The 16,415-nt window shown below is 38.1% G+C and overlaps 1 protein-coding gene and 1 non-coding gene across 3 annotated transcripts; one reads left to right on the top strand and one right to left on the bottom strand.

Annotated features, from left to right (window-relative positions):
* The first annotated feature begins 213 nt into the window (after window positions 1–213).
* Trnap-ugg lies at window positions 214–285 on the top strand. Its single transcript has one exon. It is a non-coding gene; the product is annotated as a tRNA-Pro (tRNA).
* Window positions 286–4,628: 4,343 nt separating this feature from the next.
* LOC124955449 (GS homeobox 1-like) lies at window positions 4,629–11,796 on the bottom strand. Of its 2 annotated transcripts, XM_047509904.1 has the most exons (3): window positions 11,345–11,796; window positions 5,780–6,065; window positions 4,629–5,661 (listed from the first exon to the last, which is right to left on the bottom strand). In XM_047509904.1, exons 2-3 carry the CDS (start codon window positions 6,042–6,044, stop codon window positions 4,853–4,855), a joined length of 1,074 nt encoding a protein of 357 aa, XP_047365860.1. In that variant the 5' UTR covers window positions 6,045–6,065; window positions 11,345–11,796; the 3' UTR covers window positions 4,629–4,852. The 2 variants fall into 2 exon arrangements, with proteins under 2 accessions (XP_047365860.1, XP_047365859.1); XM_047509903.1 differs by lacking the exon at window positions 11,345–11,796 and having other exon boundaries at window positions 5,780–9,794.
* Between the last annotated feature and the right edge of the window lie 4,619 nt (window positions 11,797–16,415).

The following is a 16,415-nucleotide window of genomic DNA, read 5'->3' on the forward strand; positions in this document are numbered from 1 at the left end:
TATTTCACTATCGTTTCTAACATGCACATTGAAAAAAATGAAATTCCCTATTAACGATCTAACGTTTCTTTTTTTTTTTTTTTTTTTTAGAAAAATATACTCTATATTGCTTGACAAATGAAACAAAGTTCGTATAACAGGAGAATAGAAAATATAAAAAAAATTTTTTATCAACCGAATATCTTTATGAAATAAGAAAATACCCATAATAATGGCTCAGTGGTCTAGCGGTATGATTCTCGCTTTGGGTGCGAGAGGTCCCGGGTTCAAGTCCCGGCTGAGCCCCGATGTATTTTTTTTTTTCCATTCATTTTATTCGACCAAACGAATTCTAAGCAATATTTACATATCCCTTTCTCTTTACGCGCCTCATGAATATATTTTAATGCATTTAAAAATTGTTAAGATCGAATTTCAATGGCAGATGGGAATCCAGGGAAACTCAATCGACGTTGATCATCACACGCTCGGTTAACTTCTACCGTTGGTTCTAATTCGTCCTATAGGTAATTTCCTGAAAGGCTTCTGGTAGAATCGGCTGGACACGCTTGAGACACAGGTGCATTTAACGTGTGTATTTTACGGTTTAACGCTAAGGTCAAACACCGTACACGCGCGTAGGAGAGCTCTCACCTGCTGCGCGTAATGATCGAGTAATGACTAGGTGAAACCCTATCTTTATTGCTTTTCTGTAAAATAGAGAAAGGTTCGATGTTTCTTTATACAACCGACAACTTTTAATTTCCACAGTAATCTTGTTGTTTTTTTCACAGTTTAATATTTTAATACGACCCTCTTAATGCGTTTCTCACGAACTCATAAAATATACATACACGTATATGAATAGATAAAGAAAACTAAACACCGTTTCTCTTTTGTCGGCAGTTTTGAATTAATTTTCTTCGACTAATGTATTAGTACCATATTACAATGAGATACGAAAAGGTACGACGGCGTTCTTAAAATTCCAAGCTCGGTCGATTCTGTTTGCACCATTTTCGATGAGAATTTTCGATAATTAAAGAAACGAAGATATTACTTTCGAAGAAGAATCTCCATCAGGAAAGAATCCTTTTTTACTTGCTTTAAAAGAAAAATGCATTCCTTAAATAGTGCTTTCAGAGGCTCTTTTTCATTAGCAACTAGATCATTTAATTAATACGTTTTTCCCAAAGGAACGACGCGCAAACGTTTCGATCATTATCGTTCGCTTTCTCTCGCACGTGTTCACTACTGAGAAACGATATTCAGAAGCTTAATACGATCTATTACGTTGCTTTGAAATACCCTGAAATTTGCCATGAGGTGAGAATTTTCGATAATTCTTTTGAAGCCAAAGGGACCTTTCCATTCGGCTTTTTTGTGGGCGGTACATCGATATTACCTACGCGTCATCGAGCAGGGAATTCGACTCATGACAGTGCCCGCCAAGAATGCGCATTTGGTGTTCGACGAAAGGAAAGGGAGAGAAAGAGAAAGAGAAAGAGAGAGAGAGAGAGAGAGAGAGACGACCGGCATCTTCAAAACTAGCGATTTTTCTGAACGACGACTTTACGAGAATGTTTCACAATGGACGACGAGTGAACGACGACAGTTTGTCGCCATTGCTTCAAAATAAGTGCAAGCAAGAAAAAGAGAGAGAGAGAGAGAGAGAAGAAAACGGTTTAGAGCTCGTCGAGTGGCCGCGTTACCGCAAGGTCCTTCTGTCCTGTTCTTCCTTTCCTCCCGGGTATTCCCTTCAGTCTTCCCTTTCCCTTTCGCCTGCCAATAGCACTCTCTCGAGTGCCGCTGTCGCGGTAGCTTTTTTCAGTTGTGATCGAGCGCCTCTTCAGTGTGCATAAAATAAAATGAATTAGCGATCCGGAACTCTGGATGCTCGATCGGCTTCTCTCCATGGTTTTTGACAGCTCGTACCACACCCTCCCTCTTTCCCTCTCATTTTGTCCATCCTCCAGTCTTACAACTCTCTCTCTCTCTCTCTCTCTCTCTCGCTCTTCCTCTTTCTTTTGTTGATTCAATTTAGTGGCTAGGAAACCGTTGCTACGCTTTACAATACGAGTTTCCTCGAGCTTCGCGCGAGTGGTTCAATCTCATTAAAGCCACTCTAGAAGAGCAACAACAACAAAACGGTGGTAGCCCTGTAAACCACAATCGTTTCTTTTGTCAAACCTAGTGTTTTCGTCCTAACATTTAGTCGAGTGGAAACCGTTTCAGCTTCTTCCTACAAATAGTGTTGTCGAAAGTATTGTCGAAAAGCAAAGTTCGTTTTTTTATTTTCAATCGTTTACATTTATAATACGCCAAAAGACGACACGAGACGAATGGGTTATCACAACGAAGGATTTAATTAATCGACGTAAATCTTAATGAATACGAATCGACTTTAATTATCTTCTCTTTATTCATCGAAACAATGTTATTTTCTTTTTCTCCAGAGATTACATAAAAAGAGCGCATACGAGAGAGAGAGAGAGAGAGAGAGAGAGAGAAAAAGAAAAATAAAAACAGGTAATCCTTGTGAGTGCACGAAAATAACGACTGGAGAAAACTGAAATAATAGAGTGCATGGATGATAAAAAGTAAAACTAAAAAAAAAAAAAATAAAAATAAAAAAAAAAAAGGACAATGAAATAGAGTTTATAAATTGTCCTTTCGTTGTAGAAACACGATGAATTTTCCTTTAAAACGATCGAGCGAAAATGATAGCTCTTTGACGTCACTAGAAAGATTATTCTAAAGGCGGATGCCTGAAATTAGTACCGAATTCTAAAAGGTTGATGTACGACAAAGAAAGAGGGAGAGGGAGAGGGAGGGAGAGAGAGAGAGAGAGATAAGAGTAATAAGATAACGGTCTTAGGCGAAGGTAATTTTTCTCGCACGATATCCATGTATCTCTAACTTATCTTGAACGAGACGAAAGACGACACGAAGAGATTTTGATCCCAAACGCGACAGGCACGCAAAGTGGCGGAAAATTGAATTGCACACGATTCATGGCAAAAAAAAAAAAAAGAAGAGAAAGAAAAAGAAATAGAGAAGATAAAAGTTCATTTAATTATAATTTATGATCGTAATTATATAATAGAACATAAAAGAGTATTAGCTCGAGGTACAGTAAAAGAAAAAAAAAAGGAAAAAGAGGAAAACATTAATGAACACGATTGAAATTAGCGTGATCATTTTTAAAGTTGATCGGTAATCGATTCATGAAAAAGGCAAGGTTGATTCTCAACGTCACTTTAAAATATCCCGTTGAAATTGGTGTGCTAAGTATTATATAAAGATTCCCGAGGAAAAAGCTTATCGATCGTTCAATGCAAACGTTCAATGAAATCCTCTATTGTTCTTTGCTCAATGAACCGTAACATAATTGGCATCGATAATTCGACATCAAGCGCATTAAGCGTATATGATTACGGTTCGGATAGTAAATCGAGATACGATTTCGCGTGAACATTAAACAAAGCGATACGCTTCATTAGGAAGCCATAAAACTCTGAATGCATTTCCTCTGGAATGGTATGAAAATGATATTGAATGCGTCAATGAATATCGATAGAAAGAGAAATTGTTTCTCGACTAGGTTGATTTGATTTACCAATGATATTAATACATACTTTATCATGTCCATAATGATAATGCTCGAATAATTAATATTTACGAAATATATTATATCTTTCGAGATTGCCCGATTCTTCCTCGAAATAGTCCTGAGTAAAATGACAGATTTCCTTTTTTTTTCTCCTCGATCAGAACTTTTCGACGAGTTGACACAATCGAATGGATCCATCCCTTCCCAAAGAAACGAACAAACCGAGAAAGGAAGACTGCGACGAGAGACTTTGAGAATAGGCAGGCCTCGGTACGTCCGGGTGGCACGGAGGAAAAAAGGTAGCTACAGCTTTTGAAACGCTGATCTCCCGCTGAGCCCACGAAGGCGACGCAAGTGTTCTATTGTCGAAAGGCGCGAATACCAGAAGCAGTCGTTTCTCGCATTGTCACCTTGGCTCTTTAACACCATTAACTATACGTTTTACCTTAAATTCAAGCCAAAGTGGAAGGCCTCTCGACAAATTTTTTTTAGATTTACGGTAACATCATGCCGACAATAAGTTCGAGGACCGCAACGAAAGCGTACCACAAGCGTACCACATGCTTTATATTTTATTTCTTTGAGACCCTCCCACTTATAGAATTAATTTTTCCTTCTTCATCGGATTTCTCGTCGTAATACCTCGTTTATTTGTATGCCATCAAAAGGATATATTTCAAATGGTCATAAAAGAAGAACTAAATGACGTTCGATGTTGATATTATTTCACTCTTTAATTTCATAGCTCTGTTTTCATTTCATTTCCATTAGTAGGAAGCTTATTGCGCCCTGATCGTTTTATCCGTTATAATCCGTCTTTCTCGTCGGATAAAAGCTTTTATAAATCTTCTTAACTTATACTCGACCTCTCGACATTATTTTGCAAAGAGCAATCACTTTTTGAAATTTTTATATCGCAATAACAAAGAACCTGTAATAATGTAACTTGGGCTAATTAACATGGTCATGAGATTAAAAAGATAGGAATTCATAAGAGAGGCATATAAAATAGATGATTTTTCTTTTTTATTTCGTATGAAATTCGTATGAAAAATATACGATCTCTTATCTCTCACGTAAATCGTACAAAAATATATCGACAATATTTACAAACCGCGACTATATAAATACATATGTACATAATATAGGCGTGCAGAATTCGTCGTTCCATATCGATTTCGATTGTTCGTTCATCGATATTTTAGTTTATCGATTCTTTGGAAACATTTTCGAAGACTAGCAAACGTTTTCTCGCTTTTTTTAAGAATTAACGATTCTATCCACGGTATGTTTGGTGCGAGACAAGTTGTCAAATATCGGTCTAGAGATTGAGTCTCTGTGCTCCGTACTCTGATGCATGGTCGGTGTTAGGTCCATTTTTCTCCTCTTATCCATCCTGTCATATTCATCCTCGGTATTTCTTTTGCAGCCAACGGACGAATGGTGTTCGCTCATCTCCTCTTTCGTTCGCTCGTGAAGCGACTCGATCCTTTGAAAATTCAATTTTTCATCGGGTTCGCGAGGAAATGGCGAGCCTTCCGTTTGTCTCGAAAGCAAAGATATTTCGAGGCGTTCGTTTTTTCGAATCGGCGATTCATGCTCACGACGAACGACTAGTTCGATCGATCCACTCGAATCTTCTCGTGTCTGCGAGATTGTCGTGGTTATGTTCGTGGTATCAAAGGATTTTCCATCCTGTTCTTCTTCCTGATCGCACCGTCGACTCTGCAAACCGTCCGCACAACCGTCTTTCTTTTTACCGCATGTACGTAAGCAGCAACACTTTTGATTCTGTCCCGACGGCAGATCCTCTTTCTTGTATTTGACTCTTCGATTTTGAAACCAGATCTTTACTTGCTTCTCGGAAAGCCTTAGGTTCGTCGCAATCTCAATACGACGCAAACGGGAGAGATACATATTCGAAGCGAATTCTCGTTCGAGTTCCAACAATTGTGTGCTCGTAAATGCCGTTCTAATGCGCTTCGAGCTATTAGAAATGGAGTTTGGTGATTTCGGTGGTGGTGTTGGAGTGCTGTTACGCGACGGTGACTCGTTAGACGCCGAGACATCTGTAATTTGCAGGAGTAACACAGGCGAGTTAGCTAGCGGTAGACTTTGATCTTTGATCGGTCAAACTCCGTTTGTACAGGTAATCGCATTTAATCTAAGGGAGGTTTAGAAACGTACCTGAGAGTCTGCTGGTCGAAGCGTTTAGAGGAGAAGGTGGGCTTTGTCCAGTTATAGGTAAAGACACGTTTGTCGACGGACTTATAGGTACTGGTGGCACAGGCATCACCGGTGTTCTAGGAACAGGTCTAATTGGCTGATAACCTAATCCCAGATTGAAGAAATTGAACATGTAATTTGGCAATTGATTCCCGTAATATGGCAACGGGTAGGACGGCGGTGAGTTGTTGCCGATGAGAGAATCCACGAGGAAACTTCGAGACATCTCGTTGAAAAAAGGAAAACCCTAGAAAAGTTCACACTTCGAATCTTGTTACGTGATGATCTAATTCACGAGATCGTTCCTTAATTCTGGCACACTATTTTTTCTTTTTCTTTTTCTTTTTCCGACTTTTCGTTGACTTTCCCTGACTTGGCGATATACCGATAAGTTCGTAACACTTAGCCTGAAAAATTTGTCTGGCTGGTAAACGGTACGACGGTGCATAGAGTTCTGCACCTCGGACACCCCTGCCAGAGCATATATACCGATTGCTAACTCCACCCAGGGGTTGGTTCTCTCGAGGGGCCTTCTTTCTATCGGGCCCCGCCCTTTTCACGAGGGTGCCCCCTTTTAACTTCACCCTAACGAAGTACGCCCGAACTATCATGCCGAACATCGTCCCCCAGGGACGACAATGAGTAGGGTATTTTCTTGTTCTCTTTTTCTCTCTCTCTCTCTCTCTCTCTCCCTCTTTCCCTCCCTTCCTTTTTCCCTTACTCTTCTTTCCTTAGCCGCACCAATTTGACGGGTGGTAGCTAATATTACTCGAAACTTTATATGGCATCGGAGTGCATCGTTCTATTATTGTTAACCTCTGCCCGTACAACGGATTATTACTCTGGTATATCTTCGTATGGATTCAAATTATGAGAAGGATATGCGAAAACCTTCTATAATCCTTTCGAAGGAAGCCTCATCTCCGGTTAATGTCGCTCCATTTATGCGTTCCGTCGGAGCTCTCCGTTCTCTATCATTACTATCAATTTCACAGTTAAATTATTCTATTCGAAAGAATTCTTTTCATCGTCGCATTTCATAAGGAAAACGAGAGAAAGAGACTTTTCCTGAACGAAAGAGTAAAAGACTAACTAGTCCTTTCCTTTTTTCCATATCAAGTTTTATAAACACGAGAACACGTTAAGTATCAGCACGAAGTAATCTTAATCCAAATGATTGAGATAAGCCAATGGAAGGATTACTCAAAGATATTGAGTACTGTAATACTTGATTCGTTTGTTTAAAGAGAGGATCATTAGTGTGACTACTATGATCTGATTTCAAAGCACATAGGAAATTCATTAGAAATTTTTTATTTTGAATAAGAAGAGACGATAGGATGGATCTACATGATAGTTGTCCTTATCCTTTGCTTATACTCACATATACATACATACGCGTAGTCACGATAGGCGATAGTCATATACTAGATGTCAACCGATACATACGTGTGCATATACATATATATACGTACATATATATATATATATATATACATACACACGTATGTACGTTTCTCAAAAGAGATTCAATCACGCGAGAAATCTGACGTTGCTGCTCCACGAAGAGAATCGATATTCACGGGAGATCCAAATCAACTCTTTGGAATCTTCAAGGAACTTCCGTACTCCTTTCAAAGATTTCCATCTACGAAGAGTATATATGTAGGTATGTTAGATAAGGTAAGGTAAGGTAAGATAAGGTATAGTAAGGTAAGGTCATGAGTATGTACGTCGTTTATGAGATTTCGTAGCTCTGATTTAACCGCAACGGCAACGGAAGGATCCGGGTTCGGGGCAAGTCAATTTAACGTATACGAGATCACTATTTTTCTTTTTTTATCTTTTCATGATTAATTTGAATTTCCTTAATGTCCTTTTAAATTAATTTAATTCCGCTGAATTCTCGCGAAAGAGACGAAAAGAAAAAAGAAAACTTTCGAAATATCGTTCGATCGTCAGTCTTCTTTTTATCTTCTTTTCTTTTCTCTCAGTCAATTTTCAACAAAGCGTGTTTTTGATCCTAGTTAAAGGAAACCTTTGGTCGTTGCAATTTTCTTGAGTTGAAACCAGTGACGTGGTCCACATGGCTTAGACCACAAATACGTATACATACATGTGTGTGTGTGTGTGTGTGTGTGTATAGGTATACGGTCGCGTTTTCGACCAAATGTAATTTTCATTTGCGCTAAAAGCAACTCGATATACTTGACAGCTAGCCAATTTAAGCGAACCGCGCGCGGTATGACGAAGTATATGGCGGAGCGAAAATGAAGTTATGGATATCTTATAGGTACGTACGTGCGAGTATCTAGAATGTCTTTGACAATTTGCACGGTAATTAACGTGTCACGAATAGTTTCTAATAGCTTTGCGTGAAGTATCATAGAATACGTGAGTTCGGTACTAATTGTAAGTGTAGCCGATTGTTTGCTTGTTTACTAGCATGTTAATTGAGTAATTGTTGTTGTTTAATTTATCTACAATTGTACTCTGTTAATAAATCGGACAATACCTTTCTTGCATTTAGATTCGTTTCGTTTCTAAAAATATTTTTATCGTAATTTTTAAGAAACGTCGTGTCTTTTTTTTTCTTAAAAGAAAAATCAACTCGCACTACAATCTCTTCCTTTATGCTTATGAATTTATGTGATGTATAAAAGGAGCGATGAAAAGCGAAGAGAGAAAACACAGCCATGATTCGAAACCCCTAATAACACGACTAATCCCATTACAATGTTACCAAAGCATACGGAAGGGCCGTACTAAAGGCGGAGGACCCTTCTTCCTTCGACTCGTATTAAAAATCACGCTTATGTTATCTTACCAGCGACTCGTGAATAATACAATCTCTCTCTTTTTCTCCTTCCGTGCATATGTCCGGCATACTCACGAAAAAGAGGGTTCATGATCGAGAACCCTTCATCGAGAGAAAAAAGAGAGGGGGTTCGTGGCAATATAGGACCACCCTACTTTCCGGCAAATACAAGCTCCCCATACTGTATCGTACTCTCTTTCTCGTATCTCACGTCATTACTAGCGAAGGATATTTTAATTTCGATCGGTACCCTCGGTTGAGTATTCTCCCATTGGTCGGTTCTCTACTTCGAGGCGTGGCTATTATTCGATGAAGGGACAAACAAAACTCTATGATTTCCATTTTCTTATACCATCATATTTCTATCTTATTACGTTATCGAGTTTTTCAATGTTATATTTTCATTTCATTAAGACCACTTGGCTTCTTTACGTCTCACGATTTATTATTATTCTTCTTTGAATAATGTCGCACGAACGTCGAAAGAGATTGTTTTTCTTTCTTAATTTTTTTTCCTTTCTCAAAAAGTCAGACTTTTTGTTTCTCGAAATAAATTACACGTCGAATCGTATCAAAGTCAATGTCATTGTGCGTAATATATACATTTCTTCGGGGTGTTTCAGCAACAAATATAGAATGTATTTGTTTGCTAGCAAGTTTTCCGTCTGTGAATGAAAAAGAAACGATAAAGAAAGAAGCTGTTTACATATTCCACAGCGTTTACACATAACTTTTCATGTGTACATGCACGAGACAGACAGAGAGAGAGAGAGAGAGAGAGAGAGAGAGAGAGATGGAAAGAGGTTGGAACGCATATTACACAAGATGATTACGTTGACGTGAGGTGTCAATGACATGAAAGACGGAGTTAGAAAGAGAAAAGTTTACGACGCATAAACAAAAACAGCCACAGGGCTTCAAGACTGGTTAAATATTTGTCAATACATAGGAGCTTCGCTGCGAAAGTCAAAAGTTTAAACAAACTTGAACGAAGATATGAAGCAAAGAAGAAAAAGAAGTAGAAAACTCCTCGAGAGAGTTCGAAAGGTACATATGTATGTAAGTTTAATATTTCGCTTTGATTATTTATTCAAAGGTAATACGAAAAATTGAAAGACTTTATTGAAAGTTTTATAAAATTTTTAATTTTACCGTATCATTTATCCGAGGAGGGAGAAAATTTCACTTCAGTGTATGAAATAAAATATGACTGATTTCCAAGTAATTTGAATATTTAACGAATGGTTATCAAGGGATTTCAGATTGTTGTTAAAGGGATCGAGGATTAATGAAAAACAAATCCGTCTTAACGGATAAATCAATTTTATTTGTTAAAGGAATTTGAAGAAGGAAAAAGGAAAGAAGACAGGAAGGAAGAAAGGAAATAAAGGAAGGAAAGTATGTATCGAGGAAAGGATAAGAGAACGATCGAATTTGATACAATAAATGTCTTTCTCTGTGTTTCTTTGAGTAACTATCGAAGGGTTCTATCGAGGACCTCGTCGAAGCCACTTTCAATACTTTTGGCTCGAGTAGCCCGTGGTAATGCCGAGTATATCGGATAGTATATCCTCCACGCCTAGGTAAAAGGAAACGCATCGTCCCGAGGACGATTCTTCGACGGTATCGAATAAGATATCGAAGAAATTCCTCAGGGGCTCTCGTAAAAAGGATTCGTGTGTACACATCGTGATCGACGTCTTACGACAAACTTTTCTGATTCTTTTTTCTTTTCACTCTCTCGAATCCACCCTCGGTTGTTTTTCATATTCTTCGAGTTTATCCTTCTTTCTCTCTTTTGTCGCAATACTCCCCGTGCATGATTCCGTTCCGTTCGTCGAAAGGACGCATCTCAGGGAAGTACCAAAAAATCGGCACGGCTCATTTCACCCAACGAAGAAGTACATTCATCGAAGAGAATGCACTCACATAAAGGAGTATCCCGTTCGAGACTCGCGACCCACGCCAATCGGTCATTCATAAAAGGAAAACTTTGTCGAGAAAAAAGGAAAAGAAAGAAAAAGGAAAGAACGACGGTGGTTGGCTACGACAGTGGCTAAGGGAATAGCAATCATGGGAATAGCAAATACGATTTCAGATCGATCCTTTTCGTATCACTTCGAGCGAATAATTTGAACGGCAACATCTCGAGAACAGAGATAATCGCGAAAATTCTTTATCCTTGCCTCCTTTAGATAGCTGTATACATATGTATATTACCGATCGTCCATACGAATACACGTTCATTTTCTTATACCTAGACTCTTTATATATATATATATATATCTGGATGAATATCTCTAGCACAACGATCGATCACAACTCCGTATTTCCTCACCCAACATCCTTTCCTATAGACATGGTTCAATCCTTTCAATTCGAACGACGAACGAATCTTCGATTTTCTTCTCTTCCTTTCTTTTTTCCTACGTCCAACATCTATCTTTTTGTAAGCTCCTTCGTCATCCCTTGTGATACGTATTTCTTGTATTTTGTTGTAAAGAAGCGTTTAATATCACTTATAAAGACTTACAATTACTTATGGATTTGTCATTACGCAGAATTATAAGCGAACGAAGAATCTGGCGAATTAACAGAAATAAAAATAACGAAAAAAAAAAAAAAAAAGAAAATGAAAAAAGAAAAAAATATTGAAACAACTCGACGTCGTAATACGAATCGGCTCCCTCGAATAACATGAAACTCACGGATTAGTTAGGTTCGAATCTAGCTCGCATCGATGGCCCTTTGTTGTTGAAGTATTGTTTCGCACGGTATTGTCAGGATCAACTTAGCGTGTATCATTCGATAATTTCAGTGAGTTACGCACACGTTGGCCCGTGCGCTAAAGCATACCATTCGCTTTTAGCTCTCTGGCCAATCCTCTCTCTTTCTCTCTCTTATTTGACCGACCTTCATCATTCACTTTCCTTTCGCGGTTCGTTTCTCCATTCCTCCTTTCATACTTCACTCGTTACTTTCATTCATACTTTCCTTGATTCTCGGCCTTAGTATTTCTGTTTTGACACGCGCTATGGATACCTCTCTTCGTAATGGTTGCAGTCATGGAGAGGAAAAGACGGATACAGCACGGTTTGTTGGTTACGATGAATTGAAAACGATCTTTTCTCCCTCTCTCTTTCTGTAGCTCCCTCCTTCCCTCCCTCCCTCACTCTTTCTCTCTCTTTTTCCCTTTCGCCCTACTCAGCTTCTGGTCCTCCTCTTTCTTCTTCTCCTCCCCGTACACTTTACTACGCGAGCTTTGAACACTCGTGAGAGTATCATGAAAGGAGCAACTACCGGCTGACGAAACGTTCGAAGAGTCGGCCGATCGTGAATGAAAGATCGGCATAAGCGCATTTACCTTTATATAAGAATAATGGTTCGGACGTGGATTACGATCAGTCGAAAATGTAGAATTTTAAAAAATTCCGCGTGGGAGTTCTACGAGCAGCAACATCGGCCCATGACCATCTATGGATCATTAATCGCTTCTGTTACCAGTTACCTTTCTTACCTTTTCTCATTTTTATTCTCTTTCTTATTCCTTTTCTTATTCTCTTTCCCCAGATTAGTTTTCAACATGTAACTCCGACAAAATGCGGAATAGATACTTGATGCTTTTTTTTTTCAAACGATAAATGTCAAGAAATGGAGAAAGAAGTGGCAAGAGAAGCGGAAGGAAGATATACGAAAACGAAAATAAGAAAGGCAGACTCGCATTTTCTTAAATTGCTGAAAGCGGATTATTCTGTGAAGTTCGCAATTTTTGTAACATTTTATATGTCTGCCAGTAAAAGATGAATTACGATCAACAGAAGAACTTAAGCGGAAATCGTAGATATTTATCATTTCGTTGCAATTTTAAAGTCGAAACCATATATAAGTTTTATCGCGGTTCCATAAAAAATGAATTACTCGATTCAGCATTTATATATATATATATATATATATTTATGTATATAGGTATACAAAAGTAAAACGTTTCGTCATTAAAGAAGTTATCAATTAAATCCTTAATCACCTGATCGAACTGTCGAGCGATATCTTTAATCACGCGTTGCAGTAAACTAGCTTAAACTTTGTCTTGTTCGTTCATACAGGAGCGCTAAAAAAAAATGAATGCGGAATGACGAAGCAGTGTGTTGGATCCTTTCTATGCGTTTGAAATTTCAACGGGTCCCTGGTCGGTACGCGTTAGAAATTCATCACGGTCCATGGGAAAGGGGTGCCAAAGACTACCTCTATTACCTTCGTTATCCATCGTTATTTTTCGTTTTATATCGACTAAGGACCGTCAATATGATATCGAATAACTATTTCACAAAGTCATCCAATCCTTGTAAGATCTCCGTTGATCTTATTAAAAAAATAAAAAAAAAAAAAAAGAGCCAGTTAAATTTCGCGTATCGTAGGAACGCATCAATCTTCTGGAAGAAGCTTCTATATTTCGTGAACTTCGTGAACGTTAGCGTCTGAAAGCTAACGATAACGTTACACCGGTACTTCCTCGTTAATACCATTGTAGAACTATTCTAGAAAGGTTTTTACCGTCGGACGCAATACAGAGAGAACCTCTCCGATGGACAATGAACGAAAATTATAAGGCAACTTGGTTCGTCCAAACTTCCCTTCGACTTCCGAAGACCACGTGCCAACGAACAATTCCATACGCGTGCCACGATAATAACCAACGAAAGACGCGTCTCTCGATTAAGAATACGTCGTCTAGTTTGTATTGTGCTACGTGAAAATTGCATTATCCCAACGTGGGCGAAGCCTCGGGTTAATTTTCTTTTCATCCGTCCTAACTTTCTCTATGAAAGAGAAAACGAGTAAACTCAATTTGTTCATTGGGAGATGTTAGAAAAAATATTTAAATGAATTTTTCAATTTTCGATCGAACGTAAAAAAATGAGAAGAGGAAGAAGCAGATATTTTTAAAATGATCGAAAACGATTGTAGATTCTTTGACCAGGTGTCGCTTAGCGTTGTTATCAAAAGACATGAGTCTATAAAAGCTCGTAAACAGGACCGAAAATGTAGCCGCGTGCAACCGAAAGGAATAAAATATCGCTTTTTGTGGCAATTTTCCGGCAATTTTCCAAGTGACTGAAATCCAGGTGTCGTTTTGTGACAGTAAGAAATAGAGGGAGAGAGGGAGAGAGAGATTTTCTCTCTCTCTCTCTCTCTCTCTCTCTCTCTCTCTCTCTCTCTTTCACGTTCTCCCCGTCGGCAAAGCGTTCCGTGTTAGTTAGGTAATAGCTCGACACCGCCCAAAACTCGACAAGAGGCTCTCGTGGTTCCTAACAAAAACAGGTACTGCTAATGCGATGGCGACGAACGTACGACGCATTCCCTTTGAATAGTCAATAGTTTGTAATCGCATTGATCGAATAATAGACGAGAACCTTTTCTCGGCGATCGATCGATCCGCCGTTTATTCGAATCCAGTCATTTTCTACGTGAGATTTTCGATATATAAACCACGAATGATTTATCGATGGTTCGAACCAATTTCCAATGTTATACGAACATCCCACGCAATAAATCGTTTCGCTCGTTAAATGCACAGTGAGTATCTAATCTGCTTATTTATTATATACGTATCTCTTGATATCGTATCTCTTCGAAGTATTATTAAAATTGACTCGTTGGAGAACGAAAGAAAGAACGGAAATTTTCATCACAAAATTATTCGATAATAATAAGGACAGGGAACTTAGTAATAGACACGAAAATAAAGCGGATAAGGACGACAAGTTAAGTCGCTTGGCCGATTTATACGGTTCGTGGAACAAAAATAGAAATTTCATTTCGTCCCGATTGTTCCGTGATAAGGAAATCACAATGGAATTTGCTCGGTAAAACTTTCAATTGAATACAACATGAAGTATTTTGCCTATCATTGTCTTTCATTATCGATTCGAGTAGCAACTTTCTACTTAAGTTATTTGTTATAGGCGAAGTTTATTATTAAGTATTAACGTAAGGTGGTATCTTGTCTATGACGTAAGGTGGTCAATTAATGCGTACACCGATCGTTAATATGTCTCTTTTGCGTAAAAAGGTTACATTATAAAAGGTCCGTCGATCCGTTTTTATTTATGGCACAATGTTAAAACATACGCTTCTTTCTCGGATCCAAGGAAGAACGTGACGTCTGAGATAAACTTTGAAGATCGTGAACTTGTTACGTTGATTTATGAGCAGAAGTATCCATCTATGGATAATCTAAAAAAAGAAAGAAAAAAGAAAGAGTGTCCTTGCATCCGTTGTAGAGAAGAAATATCGCAAAGTATGGATATCGTAACGAGAAAAATTTATGTTATCGTTGTTGTGTAATATATCCGGATGAAAAGGAAATTAGGATGAGTAGATTTAAAAGCAATTTTAAAAGTTTATAGAATGAAATCGAATAGAAACGGTAAGAAAAAAAAAAACGAAGATATATACCTTTCCATGTCCTCTTATCGATTTCTTACGATCGACCTTTTGTTTTTTTTTTTTTTTTTTTTCACGAAAGCCTGAGTTTCATTGTCATATATACACAGAAGTATTAACACAGAAATCTGATTTTCATCGAGAAATAAGTTCGTTAGGCGACGATAGGTTCTCGAAAAATTTTGCCTTTTTTTATCGATCGACGAACGAAGCCGCTCCTTTTTGGCATTATCATCGATACCAGCGAATAACAGTGAAAGGAAGTTCTATTTGGTTTTGACGAAGAGGTCTCGGAACTAGCTAAACTCTAAAGGCTACTTAACTTTTCTCCCTTTCAACTAGCGAATGCCTTTAACGCGTCTCGAATCGCTGGCAACGTTGACAATATTCGAGGCCCCTTTATTAACGCAAACTCGAATGACAGTGGAACACCATTCCTGTGAAGCATCTCGATATTGTGCTCGAGTGGAGTCGAGTATCGCGCAAAACTCATCTTTAGTCACGGTGCGTTAGTTACGCGATGCTTACTTCGCGATAAATTGTCCTGGCTGAAAAGCCCGTACGACATGCTCTTTCGTCTCCCATGCTCCCCATCACCGTTCACTTTATCCATGGGGATAAAATTTCCGTTATTTGTTTGTTGTTTGTTGTTTATCATTTCTTTACGAGCCCTCCTTCTTCTATCCCTTCGATCTACTTCAATTCATTCCTTCCTTTTATACGCATTCATTTGTTTGTGCATTACGGGCTAAGATAATGCAGTTATTCGATCTAAGAGAATATATTATCGACGCCGCAGTATATAGCTTTGGTATATGGCTTAGGGATCCTGTGCTTCTCCAATAATTAATTTTCTATCGATCACACTTCCGCTCTTACAATTAGTAAGATAATGGAAGTACAACGACCGATAGTAAACAAGAAAATCAAATTTTTCATTAGAATTTCCATTTAAAGTTTAATTGTAATCATTTTAACCGTAGATCGTTAATCTAGAAATTTAAGTGACCTGATCAATTCCCCCTAGAAATCTTATATAAAATTTTATACGAATTTGTAATTAATTACATTATTCATCAATAAATACTCTATAAAGGATGTGTGCGTCTTATGAGAAACTTTTATATTGTTAAATTAAATTCAAATATTAAATTCAATCAGGCTTACTTACACGACGTAGTCGTCCAACGCAACGTCTTATTCGACGAAAGGTTAATGATGTTCTAGTAGAGATTAATGATAAACAAAATATACGAGAGAACGAGAAGACGAAGGAAGGATATCTCGATAACAAATAATAATAATAGACGACGAGACGACCTCCAGGTGACACAT

This window comes from Vespa velutina, chromosome 18 (genome assembly GCF_912470025.1).
Source record: "Vespa velutina chromosome 18, iVesVel2.1, whole genome shotgun sequence".
Lineage (NCBI taxonomy): Eukaryota > Metazoa > Arthropoda > Insecta > Hymenoptera > Vespidae > Vespa > Vespa velutina.